This window comes from Cannabis sativa, chromosome 2 (genome assembly GCF_029168945.1).
Source record: "Cannabis sativa cultivar Pink pepper isolate KNU-18-1 chromosome 2, ASM2916894v1, whole genome shotgun sequence".
NCBI classification, from domain to species: domain Eukaryota; kingdom Viridiplantae; phylum Streptophyta; class Magnoliopsida; order Rosales; family Cannabaceae; genus Cannabis; species Cannabis sativa.
Window position 1 is genome coordinate 56,148,071 of NC_083602.1, and position 20,206 is coordinate 56,168,276.

The following is a 20,206-nucleotide window of genomic DNA, read 5'->3' on the forward strand; positions in this document are numbered from 1 at the left end:
AAAATGAAAAAGCTAAAATTGAGATACCGCAAAAAAGGAAGAGGCAAGGGGTAAAAACATCATCCTTTTGGGATCATTTTACTATGGTTAAAAAAATAATGAAAGTGAAAGGCAAGGAAGTGGAGAAGGAGAGAGCAGAATGTAACTATTGTCAAGCTGATTATGCAGCTGATACCAAGAATTGTGGGACAAGTACTTTGTGGAGTCACATTAACCACAAGTGTAGGAAGTGCCCATTTAGCTCATTTGTCGATAAGAGTACAAAACAAGCAATGATAACTGATCATTTTACCAAGACAAATGAAGACTCTGAAGTTAACTCAAGTGGGACTCGAACTTCTAGGTTTAGTCAAGCTACAGTGAGAGAATTGATTGGCAAGTATTTCATAATTGACGAGCTTCCTTTTAGGCATATCGAAGGTAAAGGGTTTCGCTTGCTTGTTAGTCATTTTTTCCCTACATTTGAGTTTCCTTCGAGAGTTACAATTGCTCAAGATATCTACCAATTATTTTTGGAGGAGAAGAAAAAATTGAGAGAGACTTTTGTCAATCGTAGGATGTCTTTAACTACTGATTGTTGGACTTCTATACAAAATATTAGTTATATGTGTTTGACTGCTCATTGGATTGATGATAGTTGGAAGATGCAAAAAAGAATCATCAGTTCCATTCAAGTTCCTAGCCACAAAGGTGATATGGTGGCAAAAGAACTAATCAATTGTCTCAATCAATGGGGTATTACTCAACTTTTCTCTATCACAGTTGATAATGCCTCGTCAAATGATGTAGCTTTGAGAAAGGTAAAGGAATATTTAAAAGAAAAAGATAAAGCTTTAGTTTTGGGTGGAGAGATGTTCCATATGCGTTGTTGTGCACATATTTTAAATTTGGTTGTTAGTGATGGTTTAAAAGATATGTCTTATGCCATATCTAGCATAAGGAATGCGGTGAGGTATGTGAGATCTTCTCCTGCTCGGTTGAAGCGATTTAGAGAAGCTTGTACGGATGCAAATGTTGAATCAAAAACCTTGCTCTGTTTGGATGTGGTGACAAGATGGAACTCCACATACATGATGCTAGAAGCAGCATTGAAGTTCAACAGTGTTTTTAAGTATATGGAAGGGGATGCATACTACATTAAGTATTTTGAAGAAGAAAGAGTTAATGGAGAGAAACTTGATGGCCCACCAGAAGCTAGTGATTGGAGCAATGCTGAAGTATTTGTTAACTTTCTCAAATCTTTTTATGAACTCACTTTGAAGTTTAGTGGGTCATTGTACGTGACATCAAATCTTTTCTTTCAAGAGATTTTGCAAGTTCAAGTTGAGCTCAATGATATGAAGGCTAGTAAAGATGAGTTGATAAGTAAAATGGCAGCGAGCATGCAATTGAAGTTTAACAAGTATTGGGGCAATATTGAGAAGGTTAACTTGTTGCAGTATATTGCCTCCATTTTGGATCCAAGATTCAAACTTGATGTGGTTCGGAACGGTTTCAGGTATGGTTTTTTATTTATTTCTCTTTAATTATGGATCTAATTTTATATTACTATTTAATTTTTTCTATATACATTGATTAATGTTTACTAATTAATTACTTGTTAGGTACCTCTATGAGTCAATTATAGCTGAAACAATGATCAAAAAAGTTGAAAATATGATGACTAGCTTGTATGGTTTTTATCAAAATATTGTTGTGCTGCCTAATTCTTCCAATGATCAACAAGTAACTGAAAATATTACTTCCAAATCCAATGCAAGTGGAAATTCAAGTAGCACATCATTCCTTATTAAGCTCAAGTTTGTGTCAAGTGAAGAAATCACTAATGATTTGGATGATTATCTTAATGATAGAAAGGAAAAATTACTTGAAAATGTGGACTTTGACATTCTTGATTGGTGGAAAAGGAATAGTAGTAAGTATCCTATTGTCTCTCACATTGCTAGAGATGTTTTGGCTGTTCAAATGTCTAGCGTTGCTTCCGAATCAGCTTTTTCTACTGGAGGACGAATACTTGATCCATTTAGAAGTTCTTTGTCTCCAAAGACAGTTGAGGCGTTAATTTGCTCATAGAATTGGTTGACTTGTGAGTATGATGCTCCTGTTGTGTTGAGACAATACATGAACGAAATTGAAGATTTGGAGACTTCCGAACTAGTTGAATTAGGTAAAAAAAAATATATCATTTCACACATATAATTTTCTTTTCTTTACATATCTTACTAATAAATATTGGTTTCTAATTTGTTTCAATTTTATTTTTATTCTAGAAGAATGTATTACAACAAGCGTAGGAACGGATACAACTACTAGTGGTGCTTTATGATCAGTTTCATGGAGTTGTTCGATGATTGCCTTTTGGATTTATTTTGTATAATTGTGCTAGCTTTTTATATTTTGGACTATGAATAGATTGTTCTGTTATGTCTCTTTTTTCTTTAAAAAAAAAAACTTTTGGACTGCTTGGACTTGGACTTTTGTTTATTTGCAATTTGGCTTTTGGATTGTGGTGTTTTTTTAATTGGATTTGTTTGAAACTTTCCAATATTACAAGTTATAATTAAAGATTTGAACTTTCTAATATTACAGGTTATAATATTACAGCTAATTTTTATTAACTTTGACTTTAAAATTTAAAAAAAAAAGTTTGGCCGGTTTGGGCGGGTTAACCCGACCAAACCGTTAGTTGGTTTGCACTTTTTTTTTTTTTAAAAATTGGGCGGGTTGCACTTAAATTTTAGCAACCCGAACTTTAGATTGGGTTAGAAAATATATAGAATAAACCGCCCAAACCGACCGACGTACAGCCCTAGTTATACATATCTTTCCAAGTCAATATCAGTAGTTGATCTTAAGATTAAAAGAATCTAAATTCTGATATGCTTAGGCTCAACTCAGGAGTGCTATTCATGTTCTTTGATTTATTAGTTAAGCCTACTTTTGGGTCAGGGTGATACGTATATTTTGGGAACATGATAGTATGATTGAGTGGGAGTGCTGAACATAAATATGGAATCTATAGCTTCTACTGGTGTATAGAAGTCAAGTGATGATTTCCTTCGAGCTTAGCAGATAGAAGTAAATGGATGAGCTCTTGTTTAATTGACTAATTATTAGATCACTAAACACCATTTACAGGTAGCTAAGTGTTTTAAGGGGCAAAATACATTGAGGGGTGAGAACGGTAAAGAAATCCCATCTCGATGTAGATCATCTATATAGAGGATCTTTAAATCACAATAAGATTATAACAATGGTTAAATGAGATAGCATATTGATATCGTGGAACATACAATATGCTCTATATAAGTCTGAGAGTGCAATTCTAAGTTCTAAGAGTGGATTCAATGAAGAATTAATAAGTAGGAATTTACTTGGTAAATTTGGTTCACTTATTGGAAGCTCAGCATATAGATCCATGGTCCCCATTCTAGTTGAGAACATTATGCTTGTAAGACTCATTCTAGATCTGGATGTTTATTGTTCAGGTCTTAATGTTTGTTATTTGTTGTTTAGGTCTTCATATTTATTTGTGATTAAAAACTGTGTTGGAATATAATTTTTTTTTTGTTATTGAGTTTGTTTTATTTTATTTAGTTATGATCAGGTTATTTTTTGTAGATAATTTTAGGCTAGGAACTAAAATGTATTGCTGATTTTTTTTAATCTTTGTAATGTTTGATTAATATAGTAGTGTATATTAATATTATTTTAGATGTTGGTACTGGAAACTGATTTAATTTTATTTATAATCTGACTTTTTATATGTATTATTTGACATTTGATTATCTTTTGTACTAATTTTTTTTTTATTTTTGTTTGAGTTGTGTATTTAATTATTTATTTATTATTTGTAATCTTCTCTTTTTTAGAATTATAATTGTTTTGCTAATTTGGTAGAGACATTAGTTTCTAACTCAAACTTGGGTGCTTCAGAGGATTCAAATTAGTATTTGGATGAAATTTAAGTTTATGATAATTTTCTTCATGAATATTGAACATAGTCCTTTATTTTGTCATGGTTATTTGTTTATAATAATTTTACTAATTTTTTTTTATAATTGTAGAAAATAAACTCAAGGTGAAGGAATCATCCCCAAAAGCAAAAATTATTGACGTTGAGACTTGGGATTGTTGATTAAGGCTGATGTAAAAATTGATTTGTTTTGTTTAAGTTTGTTATGGACAATTTTAATAGTTTTTAAGACTTTGGATAAGTGTAATATTTGATCCTTGATATTATGTTACTTTGGATGAATTAGTTTATATTTGAAATTTTAATTTTTTTCAGCATGCATTTGGTTACATTCAAATCTGATTTATTTTTGGTTATGAAATAAGGGTTATAACCCGACCCAACCTAAACCAACCCAACCCATAAAAGAAAAAATGGGTTGGGTTAGATAAATTTCAGTATGTGAATGGGTTATAAATTTCTAGGCCGATGTTATTGGGTTGGGTCATTGAAATACCTTCAACCCGGCCAACCCAACCCATGCTCAGCCCTACTAAAACATACAATCCTAAATAATTTCCAAGGTTTTCAACAAACTGATATCAGTGTCCCGTTTAGGCGAGAGTCAAAGCTACCATCCATTGAATAGAGTTGTCAGCTCATCTAAAATGTTAAACATTCTAGCAACCTTTTATTCGATCAAGATTGGAATTCAGCGTTGTCCCGTTTAGGCGAGAGTCAAGGCAATTCTATCTTATAAGCTTCCACCATTGTTTCATAATTTGCAAGTCAAATATGGTCGCCACCATTAGGGTGATCCATACCATATAAAACACTTACAAACTACTTATCTTTCAAGATTAAACGGTGCGAAATTGCAAATGAACGTTCCTCCATTAGGGAGGATTACTCACTAAAACAAACGCGATGTAAAACCAACAATGGAGATCGAATATCTTAATAATAAAGCTCATTATTTAAAGAGAGTTGTATTTTCTTTGATTCTCTTTATTTTAATCTATTTATTTTAAATATATATTTATTAATTAAAATTTTTAATTTAGAATGAAAAATTTCAAATATAAATTTTAATTTAATATTTATAAATTTTACTTAGATGGATATGAAAATAACATGAATTATTTCCATCTTAGTAATAATTTCCAATAAATATTTAGAAAAATATTCAATTTAAGTTGTTACAAAATTAATTTAAATTAATTTACAACTCAAATTTAATTTTCTATATATATATATTGCATTTCGAAAAAATTAAAGTATTTAAGAATACAATTTTCGAAAATACATGTTAAAATTAAAATTAAATCCTGGAAAAATTATTCTAATTTAATGTTGGCCCAAAATTAATTAATAAAATTAATTTACAACAAAAAATATAATTTTCCTATTTAATTAAATATATAAGAAAAATTTCAAATATTTAAGTATGATGATGAAAATCAACTTAAATATTAATTTTCTATTTAATTAAATACACTAGAAAAATACTTCAAGCAAACACAGATAATATCTATCTAGATTTTCCTTTGACTAATTAATTTAATTTCTAATTAAATATATTTTACTTCATTTATTTTAATTAATCATTAAATGAAAAAATCATTAATTTAAGTTGGTCCAAAATTAAAATAAATAATTTACAACTTTAATCTATTTTTCAAATAAAATTCGAAATTCCAGCATTTAAGAAATGCAATTTCGAAATTTTATTAATAAAATAAAGAAAAAATATATTTTGAAAATTATTTAAATTTAGTTGAAAAAATAAATTTCAACTAAAAATAATTTTCTATTTAATTAAGTGTCATGAAAAAGAAATATTTAAGTATCATGATGAAAATTAACTTAGATATTTAATTTTCAAATTAATTAAATGTATTAAATTCAAGAAATAAATAATTAAATGTAGAGAAGACTTAATTATTAATCTCTAGTTTAATACTAGGAAAAAATATACTTAAAATAAATTGTACCAAAATTAATTATATAAATAATTAATTTCACAATGTATAATATTTTCCTATTTAATATTAGAAATAATAAGTAGTCTAGAAATTACTATCTAGAAAATATCTTATTTGACTGGAGAAATTTCATTATTTGCCCTTAATAATATAACCTATATCAAAATTTATACCCTTTTATAATTTGTACAAATTGATTCCTCTAATTTTAAAAGATTCCTAAAATACCCCTAAATTAAACTTTCCCTCTCTCTCAGACGTTCCCTCTCTCTTTCTGACGTTCCCTCTCTCTCTCTCTCTCTCTCTCTCTCTCTCTCTCTCTCTCTCTCTCTCTCTCTCTCTCTCTCTCTCTCTCTCTCTCTCTCTCTCTCTCTCTCTCTCTCTCTCTCTCTCTCTCTCTCTCTCTTCACGAACCAGTCGACCCCCCTCTCTCTCAGACGTTCCCTTTCTCTCTCTCTCTCTCTCTCTCTCTGTCCTCCTCACCCCTCACGAACCCACGAACCCACGAACCGGCCTCATCCCACGAACCGGCCTCACCCCAGGAACCCACGAACCCAGGAACCCACGAAACCCAAGGCGACCGACGACGACGACGAAGAGGACGAAGACCCACGGCGACCCACGACCACGACCACGAACCACTGATCCAATCCAATCCAACGGTAAGTTTTTTTCTGTTTAAAATTTAGAAATTTCATAGATTTGGATGCGAATTTGTGTATGTTCTTCAGATAACATTGTTTTAGATTGTATATGCGAATCTAGATGTCAATTATTGCATGTTGTATATGTTGGATATGTTTCAATGGTGTTTGTGTGTTTTTACAGCGTTATTGATGAAATGTCGATAGGATATCGATATATGTAGTTTTCTGTTTGTGTGTTTGAACATTGTTGTCGACAGGTTGTCGACATCATGTCGACAATTTGTCGATGGTTTTACCTTGTTTGATGTTATGTAGTTTTGCCATGTAATGTCGACAATTTGTCGACTATATGTCGATAGGTTGTCGATAATAAGTTGTAGTTGATTCTTATGGTAGTTTACTGTTAGAATGTCGATAATTTGTCGACTATATGTCGATAGGTTGTCGATAATAAGTTGTAGTTGATTCTTATGGTAGTTAATTGTTAGAATGTCGATAATTTGTCGACTGTATATCGATAGGTTATCGATAGGAAGTTGGAGTTGAGTCGTATGGTAGTTAATTGGTATAATGTCGACAATTTGTCGACTGTATGTCGATAAGTTGTCGATGTTGGTCGTTTGTCACTGCTCTTATGATAATGTCGATAGCATGTCGATTGTATGTCGACGTTTTGTCGACAAATTAGGTGGTCACTGAATTTTTGATAATGTCGACAGAATATCGACATGATGTCGATGTTATGTCGACATTTCTTAACTTTTTTGACATTAAATTTTTTTTGGTTTTTGTTTTTTCAGATGGCTTCCAGACTCATAATTCCAGCACCCGAGCATTTTACTGGCCGCGTCACATATAGAGGCACTGGAATTTTTGCAAAAATCAAAACTCGGTTTGAGGAGTACAACTTGAATAACACGGCGAAGGAAAGCCGTTTCGGCAGCTTTTGGAATGTCGTACCCTTGACATTCTCCTCGGTGTTATTTCACCAGCTGATGCTCCACAAAATGAAAGTGGATGCTCAGGAGGAGTTGAGGATGCGGTTTTACGTTGGTCGGAAGGAGGTCAGATTCGGAGTGCTGGAGTTTGCACTCATTACAGGCCTGGACTTCTCCTCGGGGCCAACAGAAGAGGAGAAGGCTGCGCAGGTCGCGCGCTCAGGGTCAGACCGATTGATCAACAAATATTTCAACCGGTCTGATAGTGTGAAGACAGAAGCACTCCAAGATAGGTTTACAAACTATCAGAACCCGGAAGACTTGTACAAGCTCGGCTTGTGCTTGTTTGTGGAGTCAGTGCTTCTGGGCCGCGAGGCAAACGCGCTGATTACGCCTCACATACTTAGATATGTGGAAGACCTCGAGTTCTTCTTCCGGATTCCTTGGGGGAAGCACTCATTCGCCAGACTCATGCACTCGCTTCAAAAAGACATGTTGAAACAGAAGGCCAACTACGAGAAGAAGCTGAGTTCGGATGTTCAGCACGAGTGCAAATACACAGCATATGGCTTCGCACCTGCAGTACAATATTGGGCGTACGAGGCCATTTTGGAGGTTGGGAAGAGGTATGGCACGAATCACGGGATTCAGTTCCCCAGGATGCTTAGCTGGACGAGCAAAGGCGATATTGGGAAGAAAGACGTCAGCGCATTATTTTCTAGACGGGTATGATTTTCACTTATGTTCAGAATAATTATTTAACATAAATGCTTGTAATAAATGCTAAATGGTTCTATTTTGATATTTTTTGAACCATAAACAGAATCTTGAAGTGGTGAAGGGGCTACTTCCACGGACAGAGGAGGAGGCATTTGTGAGACCATATCTTACGATGGTGTGGAGAACCTGGTTGATGATGGTGTGGATGACATAGAGGCTGAGGCAGGTAGTCAGGTACCAGAGACTCAGGTCCCAGACACTCAGGAAACAGACACTCAGGTACCAATTTTTGGAACTTTTTTTTTTATGTCTTGATTTTTTATTGTTTTTGTTTTGTGATATTTGTTACATTGTGGAATTATCGTATGCTTACCGTATTTTTTTGGTATATATTTTTTCAGGCCACTGGTTCAGAACCTCAGCCGAGTGCACCATCTTCATCAGGCGTTCGGGGTGCTGAGTACACTGATTTAGTGGCGAGGTTGGATAGGATCGAGGCTGACACTCAGGGTCTGTATGCTGCTCATGTCGAGCTGAAGAAGGCATACGAGACCAGCCATGTAGAGCTGAAGGGTGGTCAGAACGTAATTATGGAGCAGCTCAGAGACATATTGGCCATGTTGAATCGTCCGCCAACGACAGCTTCAGCACCGGAGGCCCCAGCAGATCCATCTACCCCACCACCAGCTGCTTCACCCCCAGTAGAAGAGGAGGAGGTCTTCCCCGATGGGTACGATCCTTATGAGGGAGCTCCAGCGACTCCGATCGAGGCACAACCTGTTATCCATGTACATGACACCGAGTCGCAGGGTGAGATTCTGTCGATAGAGGCACAACCTGCAGTGGTTAAGAGTCGGAAGAGGAAGAGAAATCCTCCTGTATGGTTCGGTGACTATACGGAGATGAAGAGGAGACATAGGCCATCTTCGACGTTTGATCCCCTGGAGCCACCGGATGAGAAATTGTTAATCACTTTTCGAAAGTGGTGTGTTGGACTCATTCCGAACCACCGACTTCGGGATTTGAGAAGTGGTGATTACGGTCCAGGATTCTTTTGGATAATGCTCACACCAAAGGAATGGCTTACAGATGACGTAAGTAAAGTATTTTATAATATTACTTCACTTTACAACTTTATGTGCAATTAATATATTTTTTTTTTGTCTAACTGACATTTCCCTTTATATGCAGCATATAGATGCAGGAATGCATATGCTGAGGAGGCGACGTACCGACTATCCACTGACATTTCCTCAGAAGGGTGTCATTCTCTCCACATTCGTGACCAGCATGATCAGCAGTGCATGGACGAGCCACAAGGGTCCGAGGAGAAACTTTGTGTGGGAGGATTATATCCTGGACTACTGCAGATGGGTTCATAAGGTATTGTTTTAGTAAGATTTTAAATGTTAATTGTTTGGGAGGATTATTATGGTTTGTTAATTGTTTCGTTGTTCTCTGTAATTACAGTCCCAAGTCTTTGAGAGATGGAGGGGTAACGAGTTTATTTACTTCGTTCTGCATCTTCCCGAGGCAAGGCACTGGGTCACACTTGAAGTCGACATAGAGCTGTGGAAAATTAATGTCTACGACTGTGATTCCAGCGTCTGTCATTGGACTGCCATGGAACCCATCCTGAAGACTTGGGGAGAACTGCTGCCCTCGTTAATCCTTGCAACCGGGGAATTTCCACATAACAACCAGATCATGGCGTTAACTAACAGGGACATCACGATGCTTCCAAAAATGCATTCGACTCGAGCCACTCACGACTTAGTTCCGAAGTCAACAACCAGGTACATAGCGATAAAAAAGTACTATAGTATTAAAATATGTTTTACGTTAGACTGACTTTACATTTTATTTTGCATTTAGTGGTGATTGTGGCGTCTATTGCATTGAGTATGTGGAGCATCTCATGATGCAACGTGGATTGACTGATGTGACGCCAGGCCGGATAGCTATGTTTCGTCAACGGTGGTGTGTTGATTTATTTTACCAAAATGTCGGCTGATTATATGTGTAATTATTGGGACATTGTATATTTTGTGTAATTAACATTACAGTTATGTATATATAGACTTTCTCTTCGTTCAAATTTTGATAATTATTCGTGGTTTCAAATATTAAATATCGATATTATTCAACAAAAATAACTATTAAACCTAAAAATAATTAAAATATTTAAAAAATATTCAACCTCGACATTATTTTAAAGCAGTTTTGAACCTGAAATAGCGATAATTATTCATAGTTAGACCAGTTACTAGTGAAGACAACGAATAAGTACAGGACGCCTCAAATGCGGGCTTTGCATGTTGCTCTGTTGTGGCCTGAACTCCCACAGCGGCTGCAGTTTCGTGGTACAGAACCTTTTTTATCACCAGACGGGAAACGGTTCTCCCGTCTTCTTCCAGCGTTGCTTTTTCTTGGACGACCTACAGGCTTCTTTTCCACAGGTACCCCAACTTTCATATTCTTGATGTGTTCTGGGAGAACCCAATCATCCTCGTCACCAGCAAGATTGATGGTATCATCGTAAATCTTCCTCCACGTTTCTTTTGAATAATAAGGTGAGCAAAGCGTGTACACACTTGTGTTCGTTTTCAAATGCCGCGGCACATGCATGAAGGCAAGGGAGTTTCAATAACGTGAACACGCCGCAGGTGCATGTTCTTTCAACTAGATTCACATCACCACCTCTTTCACCGTTAGGTCCCCTACCAACGTTATACAAATTGGCTCCATTTCGTTGGACGCGCCTGTACCTTGCATTTTCATGAATTTTCGCCAAGTTTTTTTCAAAGAGCGTGGCCAAAGGGGTGGTACATTTGTCAGCATTTTCGAGGCAATCAGCGAACCACGATTGGAGTGTGAACCTGATAAATTCAACCAAAGTAGTTATTGGATATTTCCTGAACTCTTCTGTGACACTATTGAAGCTTTTAGCAGCGTTGCTCGTCATGATGTTGTATCTATCGCCCAAACAATAAGGGTGAGCCCACTTCTCAAACCCTATACTCTCCACAGATGCAGCAATGGCCGGATTCATCTTTCTAAGCTTCTCGAACTCTCTATCGCATTCAGTCTTCGACCATGCGTAAGCAACATTATATATTTGGTTGTGAAAAGCATCAGTCTTGAATTTGGCGTTCACGTTCATAACAATGTGGTGATAGCATGCACAGTGGACTGCTTCGGGAAAAACGAGTTCAACAGCATGATCAATGCTTTGATGCCTATCTGACACAAACACTAAGTTCTCAACCACGCCAATTGCTACCCTCAACTTCTGTAAGAAATACTTCCAGGAGTCGTTATTCTCACTGTCAACGATACCATAAGCAACCTGCAACAATTGGTTGTTCGCATCGTATGCCACAGCAACTAACATTATACCGCCGTACTTCGTCTTCAAGAAGGTGCCATCGATACTCAAAACAGGACGACAAAAAGAAAAGCCCCTTCTACATGCACCGAGTGATATAAAACAGTACTTGAACCGCTCATCCTCTAAGTACAAGTCAGTAATGGTACCTGGATTCTTCTATTCCAGCATGTACAAGTACCCAGGAAGCTTCATGTATGAAAACTCAGGCGTACCCCTAGCATACGTAAGTCCCATCTCCCTGCACCTCCACGCCTTCACATAACTCATATTGATACCATAGTTGTCAAACATGTCCATCTGTATGTCTTTAGCCTTGTACTTAGTTCCATCTTGGGTGTACTTCCCCTTAATAAGGTGGCCAACTACCCATGGTGCTGCTTGATGTTACGTGCAGTCTATGATGGCACGTTACTAGCTAAGTGATGCCCACAAGTTGGCCAAGTGGTGGCGCATGTTGTGGTGCATGAAGGTGGCATGCTAATGCGTAGTTTGTATGCAGTGGCATTTTCGTAAATATCTTCAATATTGCTCGGAATGGGACGGGACTTGGTATTCACCATTTATTTGGGTCTACAAATAGAATGGTGCAATCGGTTTGGCGAAACTAGGTGATTTGGTATATGGTGCTTCCTATATGTCTACAGAGCAAAAATCATCTATGTTCCTGGTAGAAGGCTAAAAGCTCAGAATGCTCTTTAAGGGGGTACTCTGGTGTCAGCTCTCCACCACCCCTTGCACCTTGGTGCTAAGTGAGCTACTACTAACCAGTGGGGACTGGTAGGGCGGGCATATGAGGACCACGAGGGGACTCATATGTCTCCATGAGTTGGAGTACTCATGGACATTATCGGGCCGACCCGGTAGTGCGTCGAAGAATGCCGCCAGAGGTTCAATGGTACGTTTCCCTTGGCTTGCTGGTATGCCGCTTGCACGAGACGTGGCCTAGATTCTCCAAGAGACGTCGTGGTGCGCCTAGGCCACGAGTCTCAACACGAGATGACACGGGTAGTCATTCGTGGACTAGTTTGCATACGCGCATGGGACGGATGCACCATGTTTGAAAGGGACAGAGGTCTAATGTATGCAACTGGTTTGGTGGCTTGTCTTGAGGGCCTGCCAACATGCGTGGAGGCATGGTGCCTTGAGGGATTGGTCCATGGACGTATGGGAGTCCTTGGGCGACGAGAGAGACTATCCGGACAGTATCGAATGGGGCATGATAGAGGCGTTGGCACGTTTGCTTGGTGTTGGCATCTTGCCACACATGCTACCTTGGTCACGAGTGACAAGGTGAGCGTCGGTGTTGGGATTTGTCTTACCATGGTGGGAACCTATGGACGGGGTGAGTATCTTGGCTAGAGAGTCTCGATGCATGGATGCACTCATGGATGCTTGTGAGCATGACTCGGCGGGAGTTGTTCGAGAGACGGAAGTGTGCACGAGGCACACGGCCGCGCGAAAAATGAGCCCATTGTTACTCGGATGGTTGGAAGGCTGACCTTGGCCTAGAGAAGTCAAGGTGCCGCACGGGTATTCCGCTGCCTGAAAAGGTGAGCCCGTGACACTTGACGATGATCTGAACGTCTCGCATTCAAGTTACATGTGTGTTCATTGTGAAATACAGTGACCTCAAAGTTGTCAGAATGCATCTTCTTCCTCCCCCTCAATCTCCATTTACAATCTGGAGCCTTGCATGTAACGTACAACACATCAGGGGATGACTTCTTCACCATCCACTCAAAATTGTTATTAAGTGCAAACCTACCCACAACTTGTCTCAGTTCTTCCTTGTTTTCATAAAAATTACCAAGCTCTATCACCCCAGCTTCCTTACTTTGTAAACAAGTAGTTAGCTCATGATTTTCCATTATATCTTCCTTTGTCCACATGGGAGCTTTGAACTTGGTACAAACTTCAAAAGAGGAGAACGTTGAGAAGGTTGCATGACGAGCATGTTCTTCGCCCGCCTTGTCGACTACTGCTAGTTCCAGGTGTAGTGCGATTTTCACTACGAGGTTGTCGTTCTCGCTGTGTACCTTGGTTACTCGGTACACACTCTAACCTCAACGATGGTCCTGCTACGGCTTCATCGACTGCCAAATCATGTTCATCATCCATATTCAAATCTACAATAGGATCGTTATTGTAGAAGGTTGTATCAAACTCTTGAAACTGATGAAATCCTGTCGCTTCTTGTTCTTTTCCTACATTGGTCGGAACCTCTAAATTGGTCGGAACCTCCTCATTCACACCAATCCCAACATCTGTTTCGAGAACGCAAGACCCTACCACACTTTGAGGGAGAGGATTAGTAGGCGGCGTAGGCTCCGAATTCCCAACTTTTCTCACCTTGGTCACGAATAATGGCATAAACTCTGTATTTGACATTGTTGCCCTCATCTCTAAGAACGTTTTCAGTTGGCGTTCTCTCTTAATAACCTCTGGCGCAACCATTTTTCCCTTCATGTACAAGGAACGAATCTCCAACTTTAAATCATACGCTATCGGATCAACTTCCAACTCTTCATATAAAATTTGTCGCAGTTCTTGTAGGGTTGTCTCAGTTGTAACTGTCAACGTCAAGCTCCTATTTGCTTTGTAGATCCAATTATAATTCTCACATAACCAAACACCATCGTACGATACAACAAGGAACACTTTCTCTCCTGCAATTGCAAACCAAAAAAACAAGGTGAGTAAAGGAAAAAACACCCAAAAAAAATAAAAATCGACATCCCATCGATATCAATCGACATAATGTCGATAACCACAACAACAGAAATTATGACACTAATTGTCGACATTGTGTCGACATAATATCGACATAACGTCGACAAACACACCAAGCATGCTCTCCATCGATATAACATCGACACACCATCGACATTCAATCGACAAACACACAGTGCATGCATTTTGTGTTTTACGGTTACACATTTAATGTTAATAAATTTTACCTACGTTCCCAACAACCCTTCCCAACTGACACGTTGCATGTCAGACACGTGTCCTATCGACAAGCTATCGACATAACGTCGACATGGTATCGACAAATAAGTTAGCAGTGTCACTAAATTGGCATGTTGTCGATAACATATTGACATTGTATCGACATTCAGTCGACAAATACACCATTTCATGCGTTTTACCTGTACAGTTACACATTTAATGACCATTTAATTTTCCTACATTCCCAACATGTTTACTACTCTATAAAAGCAAATCCCTTCCTTATTCATAAGTGCTCTTGTCTTCTACTTCTCTCTTACTCTTAAAAATTTCTCTTATTCTTAAGTTCTAAATATGGCGCCAAGAAAGAACAAAGGCGAATTCCCCATCTTAACTCCTGAAGAGCTGAAGCAGGAGCCTGATGTTGGCATAATTACTCCTGAAATGCAGAAAGTTTTTGACGCCCAAAGCGCTTTCGAAAGAGAACGATGTGAGAACGAGTTCAGGTTCAGGCAACTTGAAGCACATTTTTGCAAAACTGGTGTATGGCCGGCTCCACCACCAGGGTTCCCCGAAGGATGCCGTCGTTGCAAACTAGGCATCTTTAACGGTAAATCGGTGAAGCCTGGAACATTATGCAAGTATTGCAAGGCTCACCCACAAGCCAAAGAATTTTAAAAAAAATAATTTGTTATGTTATGGCTTGTGGTGAGTTTTATTTAATGTTTGTTTTTTTTTTTTTTATGAACTTTATTTTCTGTTTTTTTTTAATGTTTTTAATGTTATGTTTTTATGTTATTTTATGTTATGTTATTTTAATGTTATGTTATGTTTTATTTATGGTTTTTTTTATTTGCATCGATATTTTGTCGACATGGTGTCGACAAAATATCGACAATTTCTCAAAAAAGATAAATGCTTTTTGTCGACATGCTGTCGACAAACTGTCGACAAAATGTCGACAAATTGTAAATAATTTTTGGTTGCTTAATGTCGATAACATGTCGACATTATGTCGACATAACGTCGATAATGGTCGTCACTGACCTTTCCTTGTGTAATCATCGACAAACCATCGACAAATTATTGATATATCATCGATAACACTAGAAAACCCAGAATTCGACTGAAAACCAGATCTGGCAGATCTCAACAATTTCAGACCAAAAAACAGCAGTTCCAACAAATAACACACATATAACAATTTTAAACTACATAAAGTCAAACAAAATGCTTAAAACACAACTTACCCATTATAATGGTGTAAGATTCTTGAGTGATATTGGGTTGTGCTTCGGTTTTCCACCAACACCCACCGAGAAACAACCATTCAAGAGGGAAGAGAGAGAGGGACGGACGAGAAAGAGGGAAATTTTTGAGAACTTTTTCCAGTTTTTTATAGAGAGAGAGAGTGGTGCACGAGAGAGAGGGAAGAGAGAAAGAAAGACCAATTTTATTTTATTTTTTAAAAAAAAAGGGTAAAATGGGAAGTTCATGTAATCAATGGACTAAATTTGTACAAATTAAAGGAGGGTATAAATTTTGATATGGGTTATATTATTAAGGGCAAATAATGAAATTTCCCTTTGACTAAGTATCTTTTCCACAAAATTTGAAAAAATATCTAATTTAAGTTGTATTAAAAAAAAACTTAAATATTTTCAAATTTAAATTTAATTAAATATCAAAAATTAAGTTGTAACCACTTAATTTGAAAATATTCCATTTTAAGTTAATATTCGAAAAGATATTAACTTAAAAAATATCTAAAATATTCCATTTTAAGTTAATATTCGAAAAGATATTAACTTAAAAAATATCTAAAATATTCCATTTTAAGTTAATATTCGAAAAGATATTAACTTAAAAAATATCTAAAGAATCTTAATAACCAATGCCTAAAATTCTTCAACTTAATTTTGAAATTTTAAATCCAAAAGATATTCAGATTTAAGCTGGTTAGTTATAGATAACTAAATGTCAACTTAAATAGGAATATTTAATGAAAAATTTAAATTAAGCTTCAGAAAGAATCTAGATGGTTATAATTCTATATTTAATTAAATACATGAAAATACATATAGTTTAGCTTAGAATAAAAAATTCTTTAAACTATAATTTTCTTAAATTAATTTCAAAATAAATGAAATTAATTATGTTGCTAATCAATTTTATTAGGTTAAACTAGTTTAATTAACCTAGTACAGTTATTCAAATCAGGCAAATTGGCCTTCACAATTGGGGTAGTTCATGTGAGGGGGTGCTGGGTTCAATATGTCGTACCCACTACTATGGCTCCCAACTCTCACACAAGGCCCAAAAAAGAGGAATTTAACCTTAAAATGAACAATTGTTATTAATTGAATAGGCCCAAAAAAGAAATGGGTCTAAATAAAATCTATCAAGAACTATGATATTTTATTTAGCAACAACAACCTATATGCATCTATAATGAAATTAAACACATAGGCTCACACATGCACACTTTGGATGGGTCCTATCATGTTGCTAGGTCATACACTGATGAAAGAATATTGTAAATATACCTGTTACAAATTATTTACTTGACCAAGGGAGCCATCAGATCATTAGATTTGGCAAAAAGTTAACCATGGCTATTTGCAATCAAGCAATAATAGGTTTTGAAAACTTACAAATAAGCTAAAACACATACTCCTGCAACAAGGTTAGCTGGATAGTTGGATGTAGGATTTATTTAATTTTAAATAAATAATTTCAAAAAAAAAAATTAATTAAATAAAAAAAAATTATTTTCGAAATTTTTTTAAAAAAAATTTGAAAAATTTCGAAATTTAAAAAACAATATTTAAAATTAAACCTACAACTTTGAAAAATTAGGTTTCAACCAACCTAAATATCATTTCAAAATTTGCTAACTACTTTTAAAAATTTAATGTTATTTTATAAATAAAAATTAAATAAAAAATTAAAAAAGATAAATGAATATTTTTTTCAGATTTTAAATGTAGTTTAAATAAATAAAATAACAAAATTTAAAAATTAGCAAAATATCTTACATCTATTTAAAATTGCATGATTATAGTTATCTTATTTTAAATTTAAATAAGGTCAAATTATTTAAAAAAAGATTTAATTTAAAAAATTTAAATCTGACCTTAAATTTAAAAATAAGATAAGATATAATCAAATTTAAAAATAAGATAGATAATTAAGCAAAAAAGATAGATATTTACTATTTTCAAATTCAAATTACACTAATATCATGAATTAAATTTAAAAAATATTAAATAAATTAATTATGATAATTAGAATTGAATTAGGAATAGTAAATGTATAAATAGAGAACTACACAAAAAATCGGAAGTTAATTCCATGAAAAAGCATAAAAAAACGAAGAAAAACGAAAAAATTGCGAGCTGTACGGACATACTATCCATGGGCGCGCATGGGTTGGCTTGGGCGTGAAACCTAGGAGCAGGGGGCTGCTAGCAGCCTCTCCGCGCGCGCAGATGGGATTCAGCTCAACCCCGATTTTTTCGAAACTTCAAAAAATCATAACTAATTCAAATTAAATCAAAATTGAGTTCTATAAAAAAGTAACTTGCTTAATTTTTTCCATACTATCCAATAAAATAATTCCAGAAACAGATATTCAATTATTTTTCACAAAAATTCACAAACATCAATCAATCATCAAATAACACTCAATACAACATGATACCATCCAAAACATCAAACAATCGTTTTAAAGTCCAAATTTGTTGCAAGCAAATCAATTACCATGGCTCTGAGGCCAGTTGTTGGAAATTATTTTACCAGGATCTTAGATCTACTCACAAGTATGTTGATTAACACCCTAAATATGAACTTTCTAAAACGATGAAATAAACACATATAAAGTTTAGGAAACCTTACATTGGGTGCAGCGGAATAATATGACTCCTTCCGTTCAGATATCTAGCCCTTGATTCCTTTCTATAGCAGAGCATTATCAATATCTGAACCTGGATCTCTTTCTCTGATTCTTTGGTGCTGAAACTCCTTCTTGCTGAAAGTCTTTCTTCACGATCTTCCTCACTATGATTGAGGTATCACTTGATGTGTGTGGGCACTATTCTCACACTAAGAATTTCGAAATATTGAAGAAGAAAAGAAGAGGGAAGTGGCGGCTAAAGATAGGGAGAGAGAGAGAGGCTCAGTTTTTTCTGAATCAGAACTGTAATTTTCCTGAAGCCTTCACTATCTATTTATAGCATTCCACTAGGGTTAGGTTTGAATTATTTGGCATTAAAATAATGAAAATATCAGTTTAAATTCCCTACAAAAGTGGCCCGCCATACATAGTGGATTTGGGCCTCACTTTTTGCAATTTTGCAGTTTTATCTTTTCTGCATCTGATTTTCTCAAAAATGCCAATTTTCAAATTCAACCATTTAAATGCCGATTCTAACTATTTAATAACTATAAATAATTATTAAATAATATTGTCATTTATCATATTTATTAATTGAACCATACAAAGTACCATAATTAATAAATATGCCCCTAAAACTCTTTCTTTACAATTTCGCCCTTACTTAGTGAAAAATTCACAAATAGACATAGTCTAATTTGAGAATTATAATTGATTAATCAAAACCAATTATATGAGTCTTACAAGCAATATTATCTCAACTAGTGCGGGGACCATGGGTCTATATAACCGAGCTTCCAATAAGTAGATCAAGAATTTATTACTAAAATTCACTAACTTATTAATTCTTCGTTGAATCCACGCATAGAATTTAGAATTGCACTCTCAGTATATAGAATGCTCTATATGTTCCACCATATAGACACATCATTAGTTATCCATTGTTATAATCCTAATTTGATCAATGATCCTCTATATGAATGATCTACACTGTAAAGGGATTAGATTACCGTTACACCCTACAATGTATTTAATCCTTAAAACACTTAACCCCGTATAAATGATACTTCAGCTTATGTGAAATGAGATCTCCACCATTTATTTTCGTTTGGTCAAGCTCGAAGGAGATCATCCTTTACTTACTATTCGCTAGATAGAAGCTATAGATTCCATGTTTATATTAGCGCTCCCACTCAATTGCACTACCGTGTGTACGTATCACCTTGACCTAAAAGTAGGCTTAACTAAAAAATAAAAGAACACGAATAGCCTCTTGAGATTGAGCCTAATCATAACAGGATTAAGATCATTTGATCTAGGATCAACTAGGCAATATTGACTTGAATAGATATTACGGTAAGTTTAATAAATCTAAGTCAAAGTTCAATATCGGTCCCTTCCGATGCATACTCCATGCATCCAACCTCAGCTTTACTTTAACCAATGCTCTGGAAAGAACATAACACTTCTCCAAATGCAAGTAAACTCTGTTGTAGATTATCATATCAGTAAAACCCTGTGTCTGATAAATTTAGGAAACTTTATTCACATAGTCATGTTTACTTTCCAATGTGTTGACAGCACAATAAACAGGATCAAGTATGTGAAAAGGGTTTCAGATGAATTTATACATTATGTACATATAATCATGAAATAAATCATGTGAACCATGCAACATTAAATGTTATTTCTGATCTATATTAATAAGTAAATCTGATTATATTAA

At 35.6% G+C, this 20,206-nt stretch overlaps 2 protein-coding genes across 2 annotated transcripts; both read left to right on the plus strand.

Moving 5' to 3' along the window:
* The first annotated feature begins 676 nt into the window (after window positions 1-676).
* On the plus strand, window positions 677-2,561 carry LOC115710534 (zinc finger BED domain-containing protein RICESLEEPER 2). The gene is made up of 2 exons (XM_061110656.1): window positions 677-1,498; window positions 1,605-2,561. Exons 1-2 carry the CDS (start codon window positions 696-698, stop codon window positions 2,071-2,073), a joined length of 1,272 nt encoding a protein of 423 aa, XP_060966639.1. The 5' UTR covers window positions 677-695; the 3' UTR covers window positions 2,074-2,561.
* Window positions 2,562-8,610: 6,049 nt separating this feature from the next.
* Window positions 8,611-10,352, plus strand: LOC133035019 (uncharacterized). Its single transcript, XM_061110657.1, has 2 exons — window positions 8,611-9,339; window positions 9,437-10,352. The coding sequence occupies exons 1-2, from the start codon at window positions 8,611-8,613 to the stop codon at window positions 9,638-9,640; spliced, it is 933 nt and encodes a 310-aa protein (XP_060966640.1). The 3' UTR covers window positions 9,641-10,352.
* Window positions 10,353-20,206: the final 9,854 nt, after the last annotated feature.